At 45.0% G+C, this 19,911-nt stretch overlaps 1 protein-coding gene across 2 annotated transcripts; it reads right to left on the minus strand.

Moving 5' to 3' along the window:
• Nucleotides 1–7,374: 7,374 nt before the first annotated feature.
• LOC119307321 (vacuolar fusion protein CCZ1 homolog) lies at nt 7,375–18,855 on the minus strand. 2 transcript variants are annotated; one of them, XM_037583404.1, is made up of 10 exons: nt 18,382–18,855; nt 17,626–17,719; nt 16,747–16,930; nt 16,457–16,566; nt 12,294–12,389; nt 12,028–12,182; nt 11,721–11,964; nt 11,397–11,552; nt 8,527–8,756; nt 7,375–7,801 (listed from the first exon to the last, which is right to left on the minus strand). In XM_037583404.1, exons 1-10 carry the CDS (start codon nt 18,558–18,560, stop codon nt 7,771–7,773), a joined length of 1,479 nt encoding a protein of 492 aa, XP_037439301.1. In that variant the 5' UTR covers nt 18,561–18,855; the 3' UTR covers nt 7,375–7,770. The 2 variants fall into 2 exon arrangements, with proteins under 2 accessions (XP_037439301.1, XP_037439300.1); XM_037583403.1 differs by having other exon boundaries at nt 11,721–12,182.
• Between the last annotated feature and the right edge of the window lie 1,056 nt (nt 18,856–19,911).

Genomic DNA, 19,911 nt, shown 5'->3' on the forward strand with positions numbered 1-19,911 from the left:
TAAAAACAAAAAATAGTGTTCCGAACTGCTGCATAATTTCATCACTATCTAAAAAAAGGCGAGAAAAAACACTTATATTTGAGATTTTACTTACCCTAGAAGATGACTCAGCTCCCTTGCCAAGTGCTGCACGTCTAGTCCGCTTTACAACACGGAACTGATCAGCATCCTAAGAAAAAAACATGAGCATGGGAAAAAATAAAAAAATGTTATATGACCCAAACAAAACCAAAAAATGGACTTGTGTCATCAACATGCCACTTACCTCAACATCCTCTCCCTGCTCAACACTCTGCGCAAGTCGTGGCTGGCGATTAGCAGGACGCTTCGAGTTCCGGCGAAGAGGTTGACTTCCAGAACGCTGATTAAGCAACCAAAAGAAAACATGAAAAAAAGACATTAGCATACATGCATAAGTTGAAAAACAACTCAAAAACAAAAAGAAAAAAAAGTGAATAAAAATACATCTCCTTCACTGCCACCCGCATCTCCTCCTATTATAACCATTTTTGCCCTGCGGAAGGAAATACAACAAAAAAACATAGTTACAAGATGTGGACAACCAACTACTACAATCATGCAGCCAACTGGGCAGTAAACCTTGTGCAAACTGGACATCAAATAAGCCAACTAACTTTTTTCTGCCTAATTGTTACTTGCCAACTGTGACAAGTAATACCTAGACAGAAAAAAGTTAAGTAAAGGTAACAAGCTCAGTGAGATAACTTATTCTGAAAAAAGCGTCCCTAGTTGAACATGAAGGGAGACACATGAAAACAACCACATCCACAACAAAAGACTTGCACATTGAGAAAAATTAAAATGGAAAATTGGCAAGCATTGGTACTAAATTTGCACAAATCAAGGGGTCCTAGTTGCACAAAAGCAGGAGAATAACACATAAACCACCACAGCCACCACAACGCTGGTGGATTGCGTAGATTATATTGGAAAATTGGCAAGCATTGGTGCTAAAAATGTACAAACAAGAGTCCCTAGTTGCACACAGCAGAGGGGGAAACAGCCAACTAGTAAAAGTGTATAACATATGCAACTAAGTAAAACCAACTAAGTAGAGCAACTGGCACAACTGTATAACATATGAATAGCCAACTTAGTAAAAGTGATGCAGCCAACCGAGCAGGCAACTTGTGCAACTGAACACAGTATAGACAACCACCTAGTACAAAAACAGTGAGCCAACTGACCAAAACAACTTCTGCAACTGCAGAGCATATGGACAGCCAAAGTACTATATGGACGCAGCCAACTGAGGAGAATTTTTTGCAACTAACCACTTAAATCTCTGAACACCAACTACGAAATCAGCCAATGCATTGCACACAAAAACAGTGAGCCAACTGACCAAAACAACTGCTGCAACTACAGAGCATATGGACAGCCAAGTACTATATGGACGTAGCCAACTGAGGAGAATTTTGTGCAACTAACCACTTAAATCTCTGAACACCAACTACGAAATCAGCCAATGCATTGCACACAACATTGGGCACATCTAATACAACTTACAGAATAACTAAAGAATCATGTGCAGGTGTAGAACATATGGACAGCCAACTAGTAAAAGTGATGTAGCCAACTGAGCAGGCAACTTGTGCAACTGAACAGTATGTAGAAACCCAACTAGCAAAAAATTGGTGCAACTGCAGAACATAGGGACAGCCAACTACTATATGAATGAAGCCAACTGGATAGAATTTTGTGCAACTGGAACACAAGTGTCTACCAACTAAAAAGTGGCCGTGATACAAGTTTCACCCTCTTAGTTGGTTAGCACAGGTAATGGTCCCTAATTTGCACAGGTACTAATTTGCACATGACCCACGAGAACCACCAGAAGGCTGGCAGATTGGCTATATTATCTCAAAAATTGTCTACTGCTGCTCCTAATTTGCACGCAAGGGGCGACAGAGTTGCACACCGCGGGGGAAAACATTCATCAAAAACACCAGATCCACCGCGAGGCTTCAATCCACAGAAGAGGCACTATCGCCGCGAACCACTCATCCTCCCTGAACCATATGCACGAGCTCACCCCCTACTGCAACTCAAAAACGACAGGATGAGCACAACCCTAACCCATCCCTGCCAATCCGGCGGTTTCCCAAACAAAGTAGTCCGCTGGGGTGACCTCAACCTCGCCGGAAAATGAGTTCGACCTCCCTAACCCCGACCGCGACCTCGACCTCTACCTCGACCTCCTTGACAACGACCGCGACCTCACCCGAAAACGAGCGACCTCATCGGAAAAAGGAGGACGGGCGAGTGGAGAAACAAGCTGGGACGAAGACGAGGAGCGCGCGTAGGAGCAGTACCAGAGCCGCCGCGGACGACGACCCTCGCGGCGCGCCCCGCCGTCGACCACAACCCAGCGGATTTGGAACCGCCTCCGAGCACCAACCAACGGCGAAAGCAAAGGGGGAAAGTGGAGGAATGGGCGGCGAGAGGTGGGGGTGGACGGGGTAATGGCACGAAATTCGAAAGCGCCGCCCACTACGCACGACGGCTAAAACGCTGGAGAACTGCCTAATCCTCGATGACATGTGGGTCCCACGGACGATTTATCTCGCGGGCGCGGCGCAAATCGGACCAGCCGACTGGTCCACACGCGGGTCTGAGCGGCGCGGCCCCACCTCCCGACCAGGGGACACCTGGACACCGTGCGGCGTCGATCGGGACGAGATCGAGCGGCTCTCGTTCGGCCGCTCGTTCTGTCTATTAAGTGGCCGGCCGCTTTTTAGATTTCAGGAACTTATTATAATTGAGAAATCTAAATACCTGCCGACTGTCTGTTTGCCATAGATCCGCACGACTGGGATCGCTCGCTTCTTTCCCTTCCCGCACGCCAGTACGTTTCATTCCACGGCCCAGCCCAGTTCACCTGGCGAGATTCACGGCCCACTACCGCTCCTGTCATTTTTATTCTGGGCGCTCGCTAAGCCAAAAAAAGAAGGAACTAGGATTCGATCCCGACCCCTCACAAGTGGAAATGTAGTAGTAACCATCTGCTCTGAATAGTTCTTGTGGTTGATTAGTAGTTAAGTCAATTTTGTACATTTCTAAAAACAGATTCTGTTCCCATTCAATATGGATCGAGTCGTTGCCCTCCAATGATTTTTCTGAGAAAAATTAAGGCCTGTATCTCATACGTTCTATATTTTCCACATATTTTTAAATGAACAGAAATTGTTGCGGTGAGTGAGAACCTAAGTCCTCACATGTGGTAACTTTGACCCTAAAAAACTTGTTAAAACATGATGAAACGTGTTTTAAAGGACTGATGCAACGTGTTTTATACTCCGCATGTCTCTTTTTTGTAGCGATGAATATTTTCTAGAGAAATAAATGTTTTGCTCTTGTAGAATTCGGACATCAGTCTTTTTCTCGTGTGTCATCCATCGGCAAATTCTCTTTAATGAGCCTGATAATTATACGCACCACAAATCTGATAGCTTATGTACAAATATCGTGGTAGCATTTTTGACCCTAAACAGAACTAGTGTAAACATACCCTCGATGCCTTTTTGTATGAATAACATGGTAACTCATACATCGCATACCTCATAACGTATGCATGCACCCAGGTCCTGGTAACTTTATCGAGGGGGGGGTGTTTGATGAAATATACCCCAGTAAATTTTTCGTGTGAATAACATGATAACTCAAACATGGCGGACCTGATAACTTATGTACCCCGGTCCTGATAACTTGGTCGGCGAGGATGGGGGTGGGGCAAGTCGCTGAAACATGCCACGATAACTTCTGTGCAAATAACATGATAGCTCATACATGGTAGACCTGATAACTTTTGTCGGAGTGGTCGGGGTGGGGGTGTCGTTAAAATGTACGACGATAATTTTTGTGCAAATAACACGATAACTCACACATCGTAAACATGATAAATTATGTACCAGTCCTTGTAACTTTGTCGGAGGGGCCGGAGTGGGGGAGTCGTTGAAATATACCACGATAACTTCTATGTAAATAATATGATAACTCACACATCATAGACATTAAATTATGTACCCAGTCCTGGTAACTTTGTCGGTGGGTTCGGGTTGGGGGGAGTCATTGAAACATACCACGGTAACTTCTATGCAAATAACATGATAAGTCACACATCGTAGAAATGATAAATTATGTACCCAATCCTGATAACTTTATCGGCGGGGGTAGGGTGGGAGGAGTTGTTGAATCATACCATGATAACTCTTATGCAAATAACATGATAACTCACACATCGCAGACTTGATAATTTATGTACCCGACCCTGATAAATGTGGCGACTGTGGCGAGGGGTGGGGGGGGGGCAACCCCGGTAATTTATATGTAAATAGCTTGTTAATAGACACATACTAAGCTGATAACTCACATACAAACGCCATTATAAATTTTGACCTGGATTTTTTTTGTTGAAAAATATACACCCGGTAATTTCTATGTAAAAAGCATAATAATGTATACATCACAGATTTGATAACTAATATCTTACATTTTAAACACCATGATATCTTTCATCCAGGGGAATTTTTTTAAACATTTTCATCGGTAATTTCTATGTTAAATTACCATACTTTCCCATGCTTTTAACCTTCTCGTACTGTAGTTATCACCCTTATCATGGTATAGTTATCATGTTGCACATACCATAGTTACCACGCTGGTCATTGCCAAAGTTACCAAGCCAAACTTTATTTTTTCTTTTGATATGGCAGAAATAAGAAAGGTTCAAATAACATTGTCATTCTACAATAGACAACAACAAAAGGTGGCTTAGTTGGTTACTAGGCTTGATAGGTATTACATAGACCTGGGTTTGAATCCTCTTTCAAGCACTTTTATTTTCTTTTCATGTTATGCAGCGAAAAACCAGAAAAAACCACTAGCAATTTACTACGGTTTTTGAGAGAAGGAAAAAAATCAGTGGAAGCGGGAGGAACGACGCAGCGGGATGAGCGGAAGGATCGATCGAAGGTCGTGCGGATCTGTTGCTAACCACCAGTCGACTGGTGGTTAGCACAGTCCTATTATAATTCCCTTTCCCCTTCTCTGATTGGCTTTTTTGGGAAATTTTCTCTGATCGGTTTTAATTGAAGGGTGTGGCTAGGTCTTAGTTGATTGAGATTTAACCAAGTCTGGGTTAAGTAACATACCTTTTCGATCCAAAATAAGTGTCTCAATCTTTGAGACATTTATTTTGGGACGGAGGCATACAAGAGAGAGAAAAAACTGAAGAAAAACAATCACGGATTTCAATATAAAATTTCACAGATATGATATCGACTGAGACTTAACAAAGTCTCAGTCGACAGACTTAGCAAGACTGTTAATTGGATATTACTACACATCACGGTCTCAATCGACAGACTTAGCAGGTCTCAATCGTGCTCCCTTGATGGAAAGGCTAAAAATATGATGTCAAGTTTTTAGGCATAACAAATCAAAAATAAAAATATGATAAGTTGAGTTTGCCAAAAAAAATGGCAGATTTAGTTGACAAGCATGAGAAATCCGCCTCTGTTTATTTTTTTGCTAGGAAATTGCCGTGCTCCCTTGCCATGAAAAACATTCATTGCCTAAAAATCTAATGTTCACTGGATATGCGGGTCCATTAACGAATGATCGTGATGCTTGTATGTCGCACGTGCATGAAAAGGAATTCAAACACATAACTTACTGTTGAAGAGTTTCTTCTATGGCAAACACTAGTGTTCTACCGACTGAAAAACAGTAGCGCGTCCACCGTCTCCTTTGTGCTCTCAGTGACCCGCGCAACACACTCTCTCCTTATCTCTTTGTCGATTGTTCTCGGCAGTCATTTTTTCCTGGGAGGCGGCTAAGCACATCCTCTCCCATCTGAATATCTCCTTTCCCTTTCGCCCTGGTGGCATAGTTGTCGTCGCTGCATCAAGTCGGCACCACACTCCTACTAGACCACGTTGCCCATGGCCTCCCCGCGCATCGCAATGTTGTATGCCGCCATCAAAGAGGAAGAGGGAAAGGAGGAGGGGAGTAAAGAGAAAGGGGTGCACCGGCGTGCTTCTCTCGTGAGCTCGCCAGCCAATGCGACCGGCACCGGAGGTCCCGATGGCGGCGGCTTTAGATCCACGAGGGGACATGCTTTCGACAACAAGAGTCTTCTTGTAATTGCGACAAACACATCCACAAGCTGAAGATGCTTTTTGCGACAGGCCGCACAGATGCTTTTTGCAACCGGCCGCGAGGCAAAGATGCTTCTTCAGCAGAGGTCCTGTTGTAATGGAGGTTTCCAACAACAATCTTGTTGCAATGAAGAAAAAGGTTTCTCTTCTTTTTTGCAATGGGCCACAGGTCAAAGATGCTTCTGTAACAGAGGATTGCACCAACGAATTTGTTGCAATGATTGTACGGCTGGTGACCCGGCCGATCTAAAGAAAAGATCAGACGCATTGATCTTCTTCCAAAATTGGGATTACGAATTAAACCATATATGATTGACCGAATAACAATGAAAAGGGCGTGGCTAGAAACCAATCAGCTGAAAATTCCATTTGAGGTCAGTCGATTCTATGGACCGTTGGATGCGACATCAATGGCCCACGGTCTTTCTTCAACCTCTCAATGCATCTCCTTCATTGAGCCTCTATCCACCACCGGCCGGCTGCGCTGCCGCGCCGCCTCGCCGTCCCGTCCTCCTCAGAACCACTCCTCATCGTCGGTCCTCCGCCTCCCCGACCATCCCTCCAGGCCCCCCACGTTGAGCTTTTTATCCGGCAAATCCTCACTCCCTTAACCCTAAGATACATACTGGGGTGATAACGGCGAGCTCCTCCCTTCTCCTTCCTTCATTCAAAAATCAAACGCTGAATTCAAATCAGTTGACCAATGTGTAGCTAAACTGCTGTGAAAACAACAAACCCATAGTAAGCAGAAAAAAAAATCCAGCATGGCGGCACAGATCAGCAGCAAACTAGGACGATCCAAACAACGTCCCCAAGTGAGACGAGGTGAATCACCAAGGGCCATTCTATCGATGGAAAAGGTGAGACGAGGGAGAGGCATGTTGCTCGGCGGTAGGCTGGACAATATCCTTTAATAGTGTATATATGCCCACGTGCTACGTATTCAATTTGTATTGATTCCTATATTTCCACCGAAGTGGACGTTTGGCACAGATCCACGAGCTAAAGAAAACAGGAGGATAACAAGACCCAAGTGGCTCGTCCGCTGAAAAAAAAGCAGCTTTTTTTATTAAAAAATCAGCTTTAACCGCCACTAGCTTCTTTCCACTGAAGTGTGTCGTACGTTAATCCCAACCCAAAAAATAAGTTATTTCTTTTACCCTAAAAAGACAAAGTTCTTTCAAGCTTGGCCTTAATTTCCAAGTTTTCTTTTTCTGAAGGAGGCTTAATTTCCAAGGTAAGCCATCTACAAGCGCAAGAGAACTGGCCCGTAATACATATACTCCGACGGAGTACGAGTTAGCAGTCCTCCGTCGGCATTTACAGATCGAAATGATCTTCTTTTTTTAACATCAGATAGAAATGAGAATGTTCCTAAGTACTGTATCCCATAAGGCCGCAGAACCTAGAGGCAGAACATGCTGGTTTCTGCTCTGCATAATTTTATTCCAAATGGCAGCTGTACAACTGGTGCGAATCCAGTTATTGCATGAGATCGACATCAATTACACACATTAGGGAGTGATCCAGTCGACAACCATGTGCAGTGCTGGACTGGATCGTGGGAATCATGCTGGTGCTGGTGCTTTTAGTCTGTAGAGAATGCTCCCTCGCAGTACCTGAGAGCAGTAGGAAAGCAAATGACAACCAAGATTAGATGCAGTTTAAGCTCTAACATGCTAATAGGAAAATACCAACTCAGGTGGAGTGCCATGGAATTACAGTAGAGGACATAATCAGCCAGGTCAGGTAAGATATGTTTCTGGCTTTCTGCCCTAACTAAGATATCATCTTCATGCTAAAAGAAAACGAATTCCACTAGTACCATTCAAATACGCCCTCTGTTCCTAGATATAAGACGTTTTGGCAGTTCAATTTAAACTGTCAAAACGTCTTGCATTTAGAAACAGAGGTAGTAGAAGTTAAGGCTTGCCAGTCTGCTCAAACAAAAGGTATTTAGAAAGAAAACGGCAGGTCTATTTTGGGGCATTAAAATAGGAGCATATTCTTTCATGATTTCATCAGTCACGACAGCACATAATCAACCAAATTTTCTAACTGCCAGGGCAAGTCTTGCAATATACTACACCCTATGTTCCTAAATATAAGAAATTAAACTGCCAAAACATCTTATATTTTTTAAACTGCCAAAACGTCTTACATTTAGGAACATAGGTAGTACTTCTTAGTCACAACTTTAATTCGAAAACCTGCTCAACAGAGCATGTACACTATTCCTTATCCCAATCAGAGATGCATAGAAACAAGTTACCTGTTGCTAAATTTCTTAACATGGTCACTGTAAATACGTATTGAAATTTGGCACCACATAGCAGAAAGTTACCTGTTGCTAAATTTCTCAACAGCTGTAGATGCATAGAGAAGTGTTTCGCCGCCCTTCTCTATAGCCATATAGAGTTCTTTTCCTCGAGAAATTTTAGCAATAATCCATGCATTATTTTTCGCTCTGATGCATACTTCATAATCCTTGTCATGGGTAGGGTCACTCCTCTTAGCTCTTGACTTCTCTAGATCTATTTCTCCTCTTAGCCTGTTGAGGGCAAGAAGAGAATCCTGCAAAAAAACATATAAAGGCAATTCAACAAATATGATTTATCTTATTATTTGATTTACAAAATTTGCAGTGGGGTTTTTACCCTACTGTTTATATAGTCAAAAAAAATGATAAGAGAAACCAATCAAAAAGACTAGACAACCTTGAAAAAAATAAGCAAGTTAGCACCTACTAATATGCAGAAATGTAGCTGGAGCTAACTCTAATTACTCTAGGCCTAATAGATAGTACTCTGAATTCTGGTGCTTTATTGATCGTGGGAGAAGCCCAATATATATAGGAGGAATAGCTTGGCTGACAAGCCGTCTAATCTGAACTCTGCACCTAATACAAATCTGAACCTAATAAATAAACTTTAGCAGTAAACGAATCCTAACAACTTTGGGCTGGACCAGAGCGCACTGGAGGCAGCATGGTCAGAGTGGTGAAGAGGTCAGCTGACTCATCGAGCATGTCACCCGTGAGGCCAGAGTCCTCGCTCGTGATCGTGCAGACAAGCAAGGCAGGTGGCACCAGTTCGGTCCATATGATTTGGGAGCCGGCAATGACAACAGTTACTTTGTGGCAATTGAAATCCCACAAATTAATCTGAGGGCATAAAGCCAGTCAAAGTCGCCAAGTGGAAGCGCGAAGCAGTCGATCACGGATCCAGAAGCAGTCGATCCACGATGTAGGCCGACACCAGCAAGTTTGTCCCCGTTATGAGTCTCTAGAGTTAGGACGAGGGCATCGAGCACGGCTGAGTCGATGAAACTGTGTCGGGTCTGTGTCTAATAAGGCGATGAAGGTACGAGTGTCGATGGTGACGCGCAGCTGTATGGTGATATTCCAGAGCCCAGTGATAGCGTGAAGCGAGATGCATGGTGTCTCTGGTCCTCAAGCTCGATGAAGAACAAGCGTGTGGACCAATGACCTGGGATGTACTACTCGTCGCAGTTGTAGCAGAGGCCCTGGCGGGCGGTGTTCTACCATCTCGGTGGGCGTGAGGCGGCACGTAGCGCGAGGAGCCGATGTAGGGGCAGCAGCTGCCGCAGGTATGCCTTGTGGCGCGCCGTGCAGCAGGCAGTTAGGTCAGCCCACACGCCCAAGCCATCAAACCATGGGAACGTGTCGAGCGCATCACTGTTGAGATGGATAGTGTTGTTCATATGCCTTAGCGAGGGAGACTGCCGTGTGGAGGACCACCGGTTGCTGAAGCTCGACAACAACGTTGAGGACCTCTGGGAGCACAGCTGTGTACAAGAAACGCTACTGGGCTGAACAGCCTGAGCTTAATAGCTCGCTGGTCCTGCACAGCATCACCATAAATCAGCTGGTGTAGTCTACAACGGTGGAGGTGAGACGGAAGCCAAGCAAACTCGCCCAGGGGAGTGACATACAGACGGCCCAAATTGAAGGTGACACACCTCCTTGAAGTGCTGCCATGAGGGAATGCCATGATCGCACTCAGACCAGAGGTACCAGAACTGACCATTGTCGACTAAGTGGTATGCCGCTGCCCACACCTTGTTAGCCTCCTTTGTGCATTAACCCCGAAAAGATTGCTCACACCAATGAAGCCAGCCGAGAGGATCGACGCAACCATCGTAAGTTGGAAAGTCAACCTTGTGGATGCATGGGACACCTGAGCCGGAACCAAGGTGTTGGTATGAGAGGGGGAGCAATTGACGTGAGGTATTGTGAGGCAGCATATGTGGGCTAGGTCTGTAGTGGTTGAGGATGTGGCTGACAACGGGTGGCTGTTGGTAGGGCGGTGGTGGCGGAGATGCATGGTGGAAAGCTGGGCTGAACAGAGGGTAAACAAGGGGTTGGTGATGGGGTAGTGGAGGGCCAATTTGCTGTGGGAAGAACTGAAGAACTGGGAGGCTGGAAAGTAGGGTAGTGACGACGGTGGGGGGATGTGTGGATCAGATCCTGCACCTCAAGCGAGTGGGGTGGTGGTGGCGAGGGCAGTGGAGGCATGGGCCGGCGTGGAGGATACGCCGCTGGCTGTCGGTTGAAACACCACACGTGACTCAGTGAAGTTGAGCGCCCATGCTCAAGGGTCGGCCAGGGCGTAAGGTGGTGGAACGCCGGGGCGCTGCTCCACGGCATCGGCGCACTGGACGAGATCCACCATGAAGGCATGATCGGTGGTCCATTGCGCCACGACCTCCTTCAGCTGGGTCGCTAGCTTCTCGAGCGCAAGGTTGATGTTGCCACCGTCTACTTTGTCATCGTCCACCATCATAGATGACACAGATACCAGATGGAACAAACTCTACTTACTCTAGGCCTAATAGATGGTAATACTCTGAATTCTGATGCTTTCACTGATCATGGGAGAAGCCCACTATATAGGGAGAATAGCTTGGCTGTCAAACCACTCAAAGGAAATACAATGTGGACTCTGAAACGGATTCTAATCTAGACTCTGCGCCTAATAAATAACTTGTAGCAGTAAAGGAATCCTAGCCACTTTGGGCTGGACCGAGGGTGGTGTGGCCAGGGCTGGGGCCCTCCGACCATATGTGGTCCCAATCTCCACAGCTTGCTGCTTATCAGTGTAGAGAAATTAACATGTTTTTCCCAAACGAATGAATGATCAACAAAATAATGAACTGGTATTCAGCTATTTACTCAATGCCAATGAAACAAACCTTTGACAAGGTGATGACTTTCCCAGGTGGGGAGGCTCTTGATACTTTTCTGTCTGGATCAGAGAGTATATAACGGTATCCACCGACATGATAGGCATTTTCTCCTCCCCATCCTCGTGATAATTTTTGTTCAACAGTGACAATGTTCTGTGAGGCCTGCAATTTTATCAAATTAAAATTATTGAGCATGCATTCATGACGTACAAATATTCATCATAAACAGTACCAAGAAGGGCATGCCAATATTTTGTACACAAGCAAGTATTTAGGTCAACCCTGAATCAGAAAACTAAAAAAAGTAAGAAAATTATGCAAAGAACACACATTTTCAAGAAGATGCCTCTTCAGATGAGCAATACCCTCTTCTCCATTTATCAGTGAGGAAGCTGGAATCACTAGCAAGATAGTAAGGTTCTTATGCTGATAAACACATAAATACATGCGCTCCTCTGCCTGATGGAACCACAGTATTGGATTCAACGGTACAGCACCACGAATTTCTGTAGTTACAAAGTCAGCAGCAACAAAACCATCTTTTCCCTTGGACAATTTCTCACGCTGAAGAGGCCTGAAATTATGGTGCATCTGATTTTGTCCACCAGGAGAAGTGTCACGAGATCGACTATTGTACCTTTCTGCTGCAGCTGCTCCATTTGCCGAACTTGAAGTGGTGTCAGCATTAACATAACCCCCTTTCCGCAAATAGGACCATGAATTCCCGTTGGAAGATAAAGCACTAGGAGTCAACCGCAGGATTGCGTAAGTGTATAGGTTTAATGTATCATCCTAAAACAGTAACAAAGAACTTAGAATCTTTAACAACAGGCAAACCACATGCCATGAATCAGAAAAGGAAAAGAAAAATCCAACAGAAGTAGTGATTGCAGCGGATCATACCAGGGGAAGTGTCGTAGACACCAAGAGGTCCTCAAATAATACAATTGATTGGCAGATTACGTTTCGAAGGCATGACCCAAGAACTGTGGTGAGTGACTGAAATACTAAAACATCAATGGTTGAAACAGATGGATGGAACTATTACAAATTAAATGATTCTAGATAATACAGCAACACAAAACATAGATAATACAGCAACACAAAACATGTATACATTACTTCTGCAGGTTAATCTAAAAGTGTAATGTGGTATTTGGATTGTGTTCCAAAGAAAAATAAAAACAAAGGAAGGTTGCATACTTATCATGAATGACTTCCCCTGTCCCACAAGCCTAAAATGAAACAAACCAATTTTCACAGATCCAAAAATAATACTATATAAGATATTTTAGCTAATTGCGTAGAACATAATCTATAAAATATTCCCTCTGTTTTGGTGAAGCTGAACACTGTGTGCCTTCAACACAATCTCTTGGTTGTTTCTGCTCAAGCTTCTCGTGCATATTGGCCTCGCCTGACTTGCTCTGCCTTTTTTGGTCTACTTCGAACTCCAGTGTCTGTCTAGGACACATCTAGATGTGACATAAACCCAATGTCCACTATGTTTGTGGTTTATTTTTATTTTTGCCCCAATTTTTTTTTTTGTTCCTTGTTGCTGCGTTATTTGTGGAAGGTTAGATGTGACATACTTAGAAAACATCTAGATGTGAATTAGACAACCAGGAGAGGAAGTCCAACATCACCGGGGCATTCACCAAGGCGACCATTTGTCGCCGATGGTATGCGTCATAGCCATGGGGGTTCTCCATCGTTTGGTCGAAGCCGCTGCCAACAATGGTTTGCTTGCGGAGCACCATGGTTGCTAAGGTGCCAGACGAGCATCGCTATATGCTGATGATGTCGTGATTTTCCTCCGGGCACAATCAAATGGCAACTTATTTAGGTGTTTAGCGAGACGCCTGGCCTGCATACCAGTATGCTGAAAAGTTCAACAACTCCCATCCGTTGCGGAGAGGTTGAGTGGTAGATCCCTCCATTAGGGTATCCCGGCAAGGTGAGTATATTGGAGGAGAAACAGGAGACTAGATTTACCCAAGTTCAGGCCCTCCTTACGAGGTACAACCCTACTGCTCGTGTTGTATACTGCGATTGGGGTGTACAAAGTACAAGGTATTATCCAGGGATTGTATGTTGTCTATCGACCAGCTCGGTCCCGGCTTACATAAGTTACCAGGGCCCCTAGGGTTACATGATCCTAGTCGGCTATGTCAGTGGAGGGGAGTCCTCCACGGATCTGGCTTTGTTGTCTTGAACGGCATGGCTTCTCGATCTCATAGTTTTGACTTTTGGTTGTGTTCGCCGGTGCATGAAGCTTACCAGGGCCTAAGGTCTTGAGTTAAAGTCCTGACTTTCGCAATTATCCAAAAATTGTTGTTACCCCCTTTGTGTCCACGTATACGCCTCTTAAGCCATAACTTTAAGTCTATTCACGTGTCACACGTGAGGGAGTGTTGAAGTGTATATATGGATTGCCTAGCCCTTTCCCTCAGTTCGGACTTTTCGTTGCGTTGGCTAGTGCATGAAGCTTAACATGGTATACATGGTATTAGGGCCTAAGGTCTTGAGTTCAAGTCCTGACTTCTACAATTTATCAAAAAATGTTGATGCCCCCCTCTGTGCCCACGTATAGGCCTCTTGTGCCATACCATTGAGTCTACTCACGTGTTGACTTCCCACGTCACACGTGAGAGGGGGTGTTGAAGTGTATATGTGGATTACCTAACTCTTTCCATAAGTTCGGACTGATAGGTGAACTGGTTAGGTGCAGACAACTTGCAACCAAGAGGTTCAAGGTTCAAGGTTCAAAACCCAGTAAACGCAATAAATAATTGCGATCTGCCCCGCTTCCGCTGCCCACGTCATAACTCCAAAGGAGCATAGACGTAAGGGAGAGTGTTGGAGTATAATGTCCAGCCCTCTCATACGGTCCGGTCTTTTGGTTGTGTTGGCTAGTGCATGAAGCTTAACACTTGAATCTTCCTTCTACAGGGTCGATGAGTCGGCATGATGGCCCAGGCGAAAACCGGCCTTGGGCCGGCCTACTTGGGCCAACAACCAGAGGAGGCAAGGCACCCCTGGGCCATAACACTGTCAATTTACCTTGCTCAATCAAGGATTTTGCTATCTATACCCCCTATTCCTAAATATTTGACTTTTTAGAGATTTCAAATGGACTACCACATATGGATGTATATAGACATATTTTAGAGTGTAGATTCACTCATTTTGCTTCGTATGGAGTCACTTGTTGAAATTCCTAGAAAGACAAATATATAGGAACGGAGGGAGTACTACTTAGGCAAACCTCTATCCATTTGGAAGCTATGTTGGACTGATTTTCCGCCCATTCTAGACAAGTTGGACAATAAGCTCGCGCATTGGCGTGTGAGCATGATGCCGAAGGGTGGCCGCCTAATTCTTATTAAGGCTGTTCTTGTTGCCGCGCCCATTCACACGATGTTGGCCACCGAGCTGCCGAAGCGGGTGCATGAGGCCATTGTGGGACAACAACAATCTTTTTTCTGGGGTGGCCAATGGGATTCCAATGGGGCAACTGCTTGGTGGCATGGCGTGATGTTTGTCGGCACGTCGAACTAGGCAGGTCTTGGCGAGGCTAAGCATGCTATATTCCGGACGGATCACTGGATCGATGGTAATCCATCAATGATATTTGCGCCCGCAGTGCTTGTGGCGGTCAATCCTAGAGCTTTGAAGGTGCACTCTGTGCGCGGCTTTGATGGATCAAAGGTGGATTGGCGACATTACTGAACATGCAAGGGGTCGTTGAGTTTCTCGTCTGGCACAAAATAATGAATACCCAAACAATGGTCATTGATGGAGATGATACCTTCACCTAGATTTGCACATGCTCTGTAAAATCTGCCTACAATCTCTTGTTCGAGGGATCTAGTCAATACCCACTATGGCGGCATACCGAGAGGCTTGGGCACTTAACAATTGCAAGATCTTTGCCCGGCTAGCAGCGGCAGGCCACTGCTGGACGGCTGGTCATCTCAAGCGGCACGGCTTGCCCAACCAACACCTCTACCCGCTTTGTGATCAAGCCAACGAGTCCATCTCCCACATGTTCACAGGCCGCGTCTTCTCCAGAGAAGTGTAGCACGAGGTGTTGTCCGCATGTACATTGCAGCATCTTAATCCATAGGTCCGATGACATTTTCTATGCATGGTTTGACACGGCTGCCAAAAACGCCGGAGCGGGCACGATGAAGTGGGCAAATCTCTGATTATCCTGAACCTTCGGCGTTTATGGAAGCGCCGCAATGATTGCTTGTTCAATGCTGCAACCCTGGCTGCACTGAGCTGATTGGCTCTATCCTTTGTGAGGCCAAGTTGTGGATGTTCGCCGTCGCGAAAGAACTCGGGCGATTGCCGCTTCATGCACGACCTCCTAAACTCCTGCCACAGTTCAGTAGTAGGGTGCCTGTACAGTTCTTTTTGCTTCTCTGCATTTTCTGTCGTTCGTTTTTTGGGTCTTTGAGCCCCTGCTGTTCTTTGTGTCTTCTTGACGCTTTCTTCTAATATACAAAGATGCACACTTAGGTGTGTGTTTGAGAAAAAAATAATCTATGAAGTATGAAAGAACACTAGGTTAGCTTTTCAGTAAAACAATTTTTGAAATATGGAACATGATAAGATTTCACCAAAGAAAAGCAAGTCTGCCTAAAGATAAAAAATAATTCCATTGAGTTAATCCAAGTTGTGACTAGTGAAGACTAACCATTAACCCGTTCCTTGCCACCGAACTGGATACCCATTAATGTCAGAAATAGGTGCTTACTGCTTAGTAGACGGTGCACAATCTATCCTAGAATCCTCAATAGTGGCCTCATACCCTGACTTGGGGTTTGCAAATCAGACTAACAACATGATATGGGCAGCAAATTGCATGCAACAAGCATGCCCCTTTTTTCCATACAAAAAAAGGCAAAATAGGGGGCTTAGCATCATGCAAACTGATTTCAACTTACAAAGTACTGAGGGAGTAGGAGACAAAATCAGATCTACTGCAAAATACAGTTGAGATGGTACTGCTTTAACCAAAAGACAAGCACATTAGATTTCATAACTATATAGTGTACCTGAACTTCAAGTGCCACTTCTCGTGAGACAGTTAGCATTTGGACTGTTCCCCGCTCCGTTAGGCTATCACGGTAGGTTGGCAATTGTAGCTTTTTGCCAACACTAAAATCTGCTCCAGCACATATAGTAGCAGATAAAGATGGAATTAATTTAGCTAATAAATTCACAAATACCTGCATAGTTTCTTTTAGGTAAGGGTTCAACTCTATTCATCCTATCGCACATTCAATACCACATATAAATTCGAAGCATTTGTGCTGACCATACCATAATAGAAAAACAAACCTACCGCTCAAATAATCTGTGACAAATGTGTGGAGGTGACTGCGGGCAAATTCAGCACTTGGTTGTCTGTCAAGTAAAGTTCGAATTGGTCCATGAAACATTGTGAAAAGCGAATGAGATTCTTTTAGTATTCCTTGCAATGCACCAAAGCGCAAAGTTGATTCATTGTCCTTAATTTTCTGCACCACCTAAAAATATTAAATCACATGTTAGCAATTTGAGCAGTAAAGAAAGGAAATAATCATCCAAGTTATTGACGTGCAGAGGATGTAAGTCCAAATTTGCAAGGAAAAGTGTGTACTGTATTCATCAACAAAAATCAACTGTCCACCATAAATGTTGGCATTAGACTTTGGAACATGCAAAAAATGCTTAACTACGTTTAGTCTACATTTGCAGGGCTCCTTTGATTTAAAGGATTATATAAAGTTTGGAGGATTATACTCCCTAGGATTATTTCTATGTGGATTGTTTCACTGTTAGCATTTAATCCTATAGGAATTTTTTCTCAAGGATTACTTTGTGCATCTCATAGGCAAGGAATCCTTTGTTTTTTCCTGTCGTGCAACCAAACAAACTTTTGCGCAAAGACCATCATGTATGATTCAAATGGGCATGACACTACAATTCTGAATTTTTCATATTTCTGTGTTTTTGAAATCCTGTGAATCAAAGAGGCCCTCATTGTTGTACAATTAATTATTGACTTCTGCATCGTACTGTTAGATAAATGGAACAATTTAGTTGAGATGCATATATAATTGATAAGGAAGCAGTTCGCTCAAACAACGTTGAACTAGCAACTACATGTAAAGCCATACTTCATCACAACCAAAGATTACAGGACCCAAATGGCAACTATAATGTAGTGAAGAGTCATTACCAGAACCATCCAAATATCTGGCTCAGCTTGGTAAAAAACATGGCAGTGTTTATCAGATTCTATCACCTCACAGTCATCTTCTGGAGAAAATATTCTGCACATAACGCATAGAAGTAACACAGAAAGATGAAATGGCTGAACATAGCAAAATAAAGCAAGAAATGAAGTAGCACAATAAAGGATTATAATTGGTTGCAGAACTTTTGGGGATGTTAAGCAACCAAACAGAAATATTGCTGCCTACAAAGTGTCATAATCTTCAGGTCTTCTATGACTCCATGTTAGTCTCTATTAATAGATGTTTATGATTTTCCGGAGATCTAGATGAATATGTTATCAACGAAAGGGGTAACTGTAAAGAAGTTACTAGCTTAAAAAGTAAGTGTTACTAAATTATAACAATGCTTGGACCCTTGCACAATGAAAAGTGCAACTATCATATGCAAGTCATTGCTTGAAAAATCTAAGCAGGAGGCCGTGCCAACAGATTGACAAATTGTAAATTTTCATTTCATAGGTTCTGATCTGCCACAGCAAGAAGCTTAGTGAAAAATTGTGCACAATTATGGTTTGGAAGCAGCATGGTAGTACTTATTACCGCACCGTATTAGTATGAAGTGTAAACAAACAACACGGTCAAGAACAATCTTCAATGTTGCCAAAACAAGACTTAACTGTAGTGATAACTGGTAAGGACAAACTAAATGTACATCTTCAGTTACTGCGAGAAATCATGCAGCGACACGAAACGCAAACCTTGTGAAAGTGATGATTCCTTCGCAGAGGCCAATGACGGAGAGCTGGAGCAGGATGGGGCAGTCAGCCGGGTGGAAGAAGAGGATCTTGTCGAGCTCCTGCCCCTCCTGCTGCCCTCTCCTCAGGTCGAAGATACACAGCTGCGCCCCGTCGATCTCAGCGGCCGAAGACAACCCCATCTTGACAGAAACTACAGAAGAACCGCCGGCGCGAAAGTCAGCTCCAGTGGCGGATCTAGGCTTTGAAACAGCCTGCGGGCGGACGGGACGGGGCGGGACGAGGCGGCGGCGGAAGAGACGGGTCGCCGGCGGACGGGACGGGTAGCCGGCGACGGTACGGGGCAGCGGCGGACGGGACGGGGCGTGGTCACCGGCGAACGGGACGTGGCCGGGTCGCCGGCTGGCGGCGCGAACCCTAGCTCCGCGGGGTCGAGCGGTCCGCGGGATCAAGCGGGTGGACTGGTAGAGAACCAGAGACGAGGGAAGGAAGCTTCGATCGTTTTGGGATTGAGATCCAGGAACATGGCATGTCACCGGACATGCCCCCTCCCTGGACCGTCTGATCGAGAATCAACGGGCAGATCGCCATCAACAGTACACAGCTACAGTGTGTACCTACAGTACCCCGGTCGTCCGGCACCTGTGTGTGAAAGTACATGTATGGTATAGAACTCCGATAAATGATGAAAAATTGAAGATGTAAAACAGGAGATGTAAAAATGTATGTCTCCAGAAAATACATTTTATCTTCAAAAAGAGGCAACTCCAATTGATGATGTATATTTGGTGATGTAAACCTCCTACTTCAACATATAATTTTGTCGAACATCCTGCCTACAAGGTGGAAGAAACCGGCCGGCAGCGGGGTAGGAGCGTTGATGAGCAGCACAAAGGGTCCGGGGTGGGCGGCGGCTGCTTCAACAACCTCTGGACGGCTGCACGGCTGCTGGAGGACTCCGCTCGCGGTGAGGCAACGGCGACAGCAACGACCGAGAAACCGTCTGCTCGACAAGTTGCGGTGGTCGTGCGGCTGCCCTACTAGCTTCGACAGTGGGCAGCGGCTACCAGGGAAGGCGGGCGTGAGCTACTACGGCCATTACAGCCGTCGGAGCACTGGCGAACCTTCGAATCGGCCGCGCGGTCATTGGCGGGGCAGACTAAAATCGACGTGTCGGCGGCAGCTAGGACGGCGCGGCTGGCAGGGGGTAGTGTTGGGAAACGTAATAGAAAACAAAAAAATCACCCTATTATCAACCAGAAACAAATATGAAGATGCATGTAGGGTTTGGGTCAACGCTTGTTACCAATTCCGAGGTGTCGCGAAAGTAGACAAGCCGGTGTACATCATACTTCGAGTCCCTTGAACCGTTGATGACGATCCCGCGAACCGCATTCGAACGATCACTCGAGCGGAAGACTGAAAACACGGCCTCTCTACTTGGTTGTAAGCGTACGGTCTTCATGATCCGACGGTGCTTCATTGTCCAGAGCTAATTGTCACCGAAGAATTAAAGGGAGGAAATTAGAACCA

This window comes from Triticum dicoccoides, chromosome 5B (genome assembly GCF_002162155.2).
Source record: "Triticum dicoccoides isolate Atlit2015 ecotype Zavitan chromosome 5B, WEW_v2.0, whole genome shotgun sequence".
NCBI lineage: Eukaryota > Viridiplantae > Streptophyta > Magnoliopsida > Poales > Poaceae > Triticum > Triticum dicoccoides.

Bases quoted from the DNA above. Each gene is read 5' to 3' on its own strand.
- LOC119307321 (XM_037583403.1), bottom strand. From the start codon at position 18,560: ATGGGGTTGTCTTCGGCCGCTGAGATCGACGGGGCGCAGCTGTGTATC. The intron at 12,183-12,293 runs GTATGATCCGCT...TTACTGTTTTAG, and splicing joins TGTCTACGACACTTCCCCTG to GATGATACATTAAACCTATA. The intron at 8,757-11,396 runs GTTTGTTTCATT...GTTTTTTTGCAG, and splicing joins AAGTCATCACCTTGTCAAAG to GATTCTCTTCTTGCCCTCAA.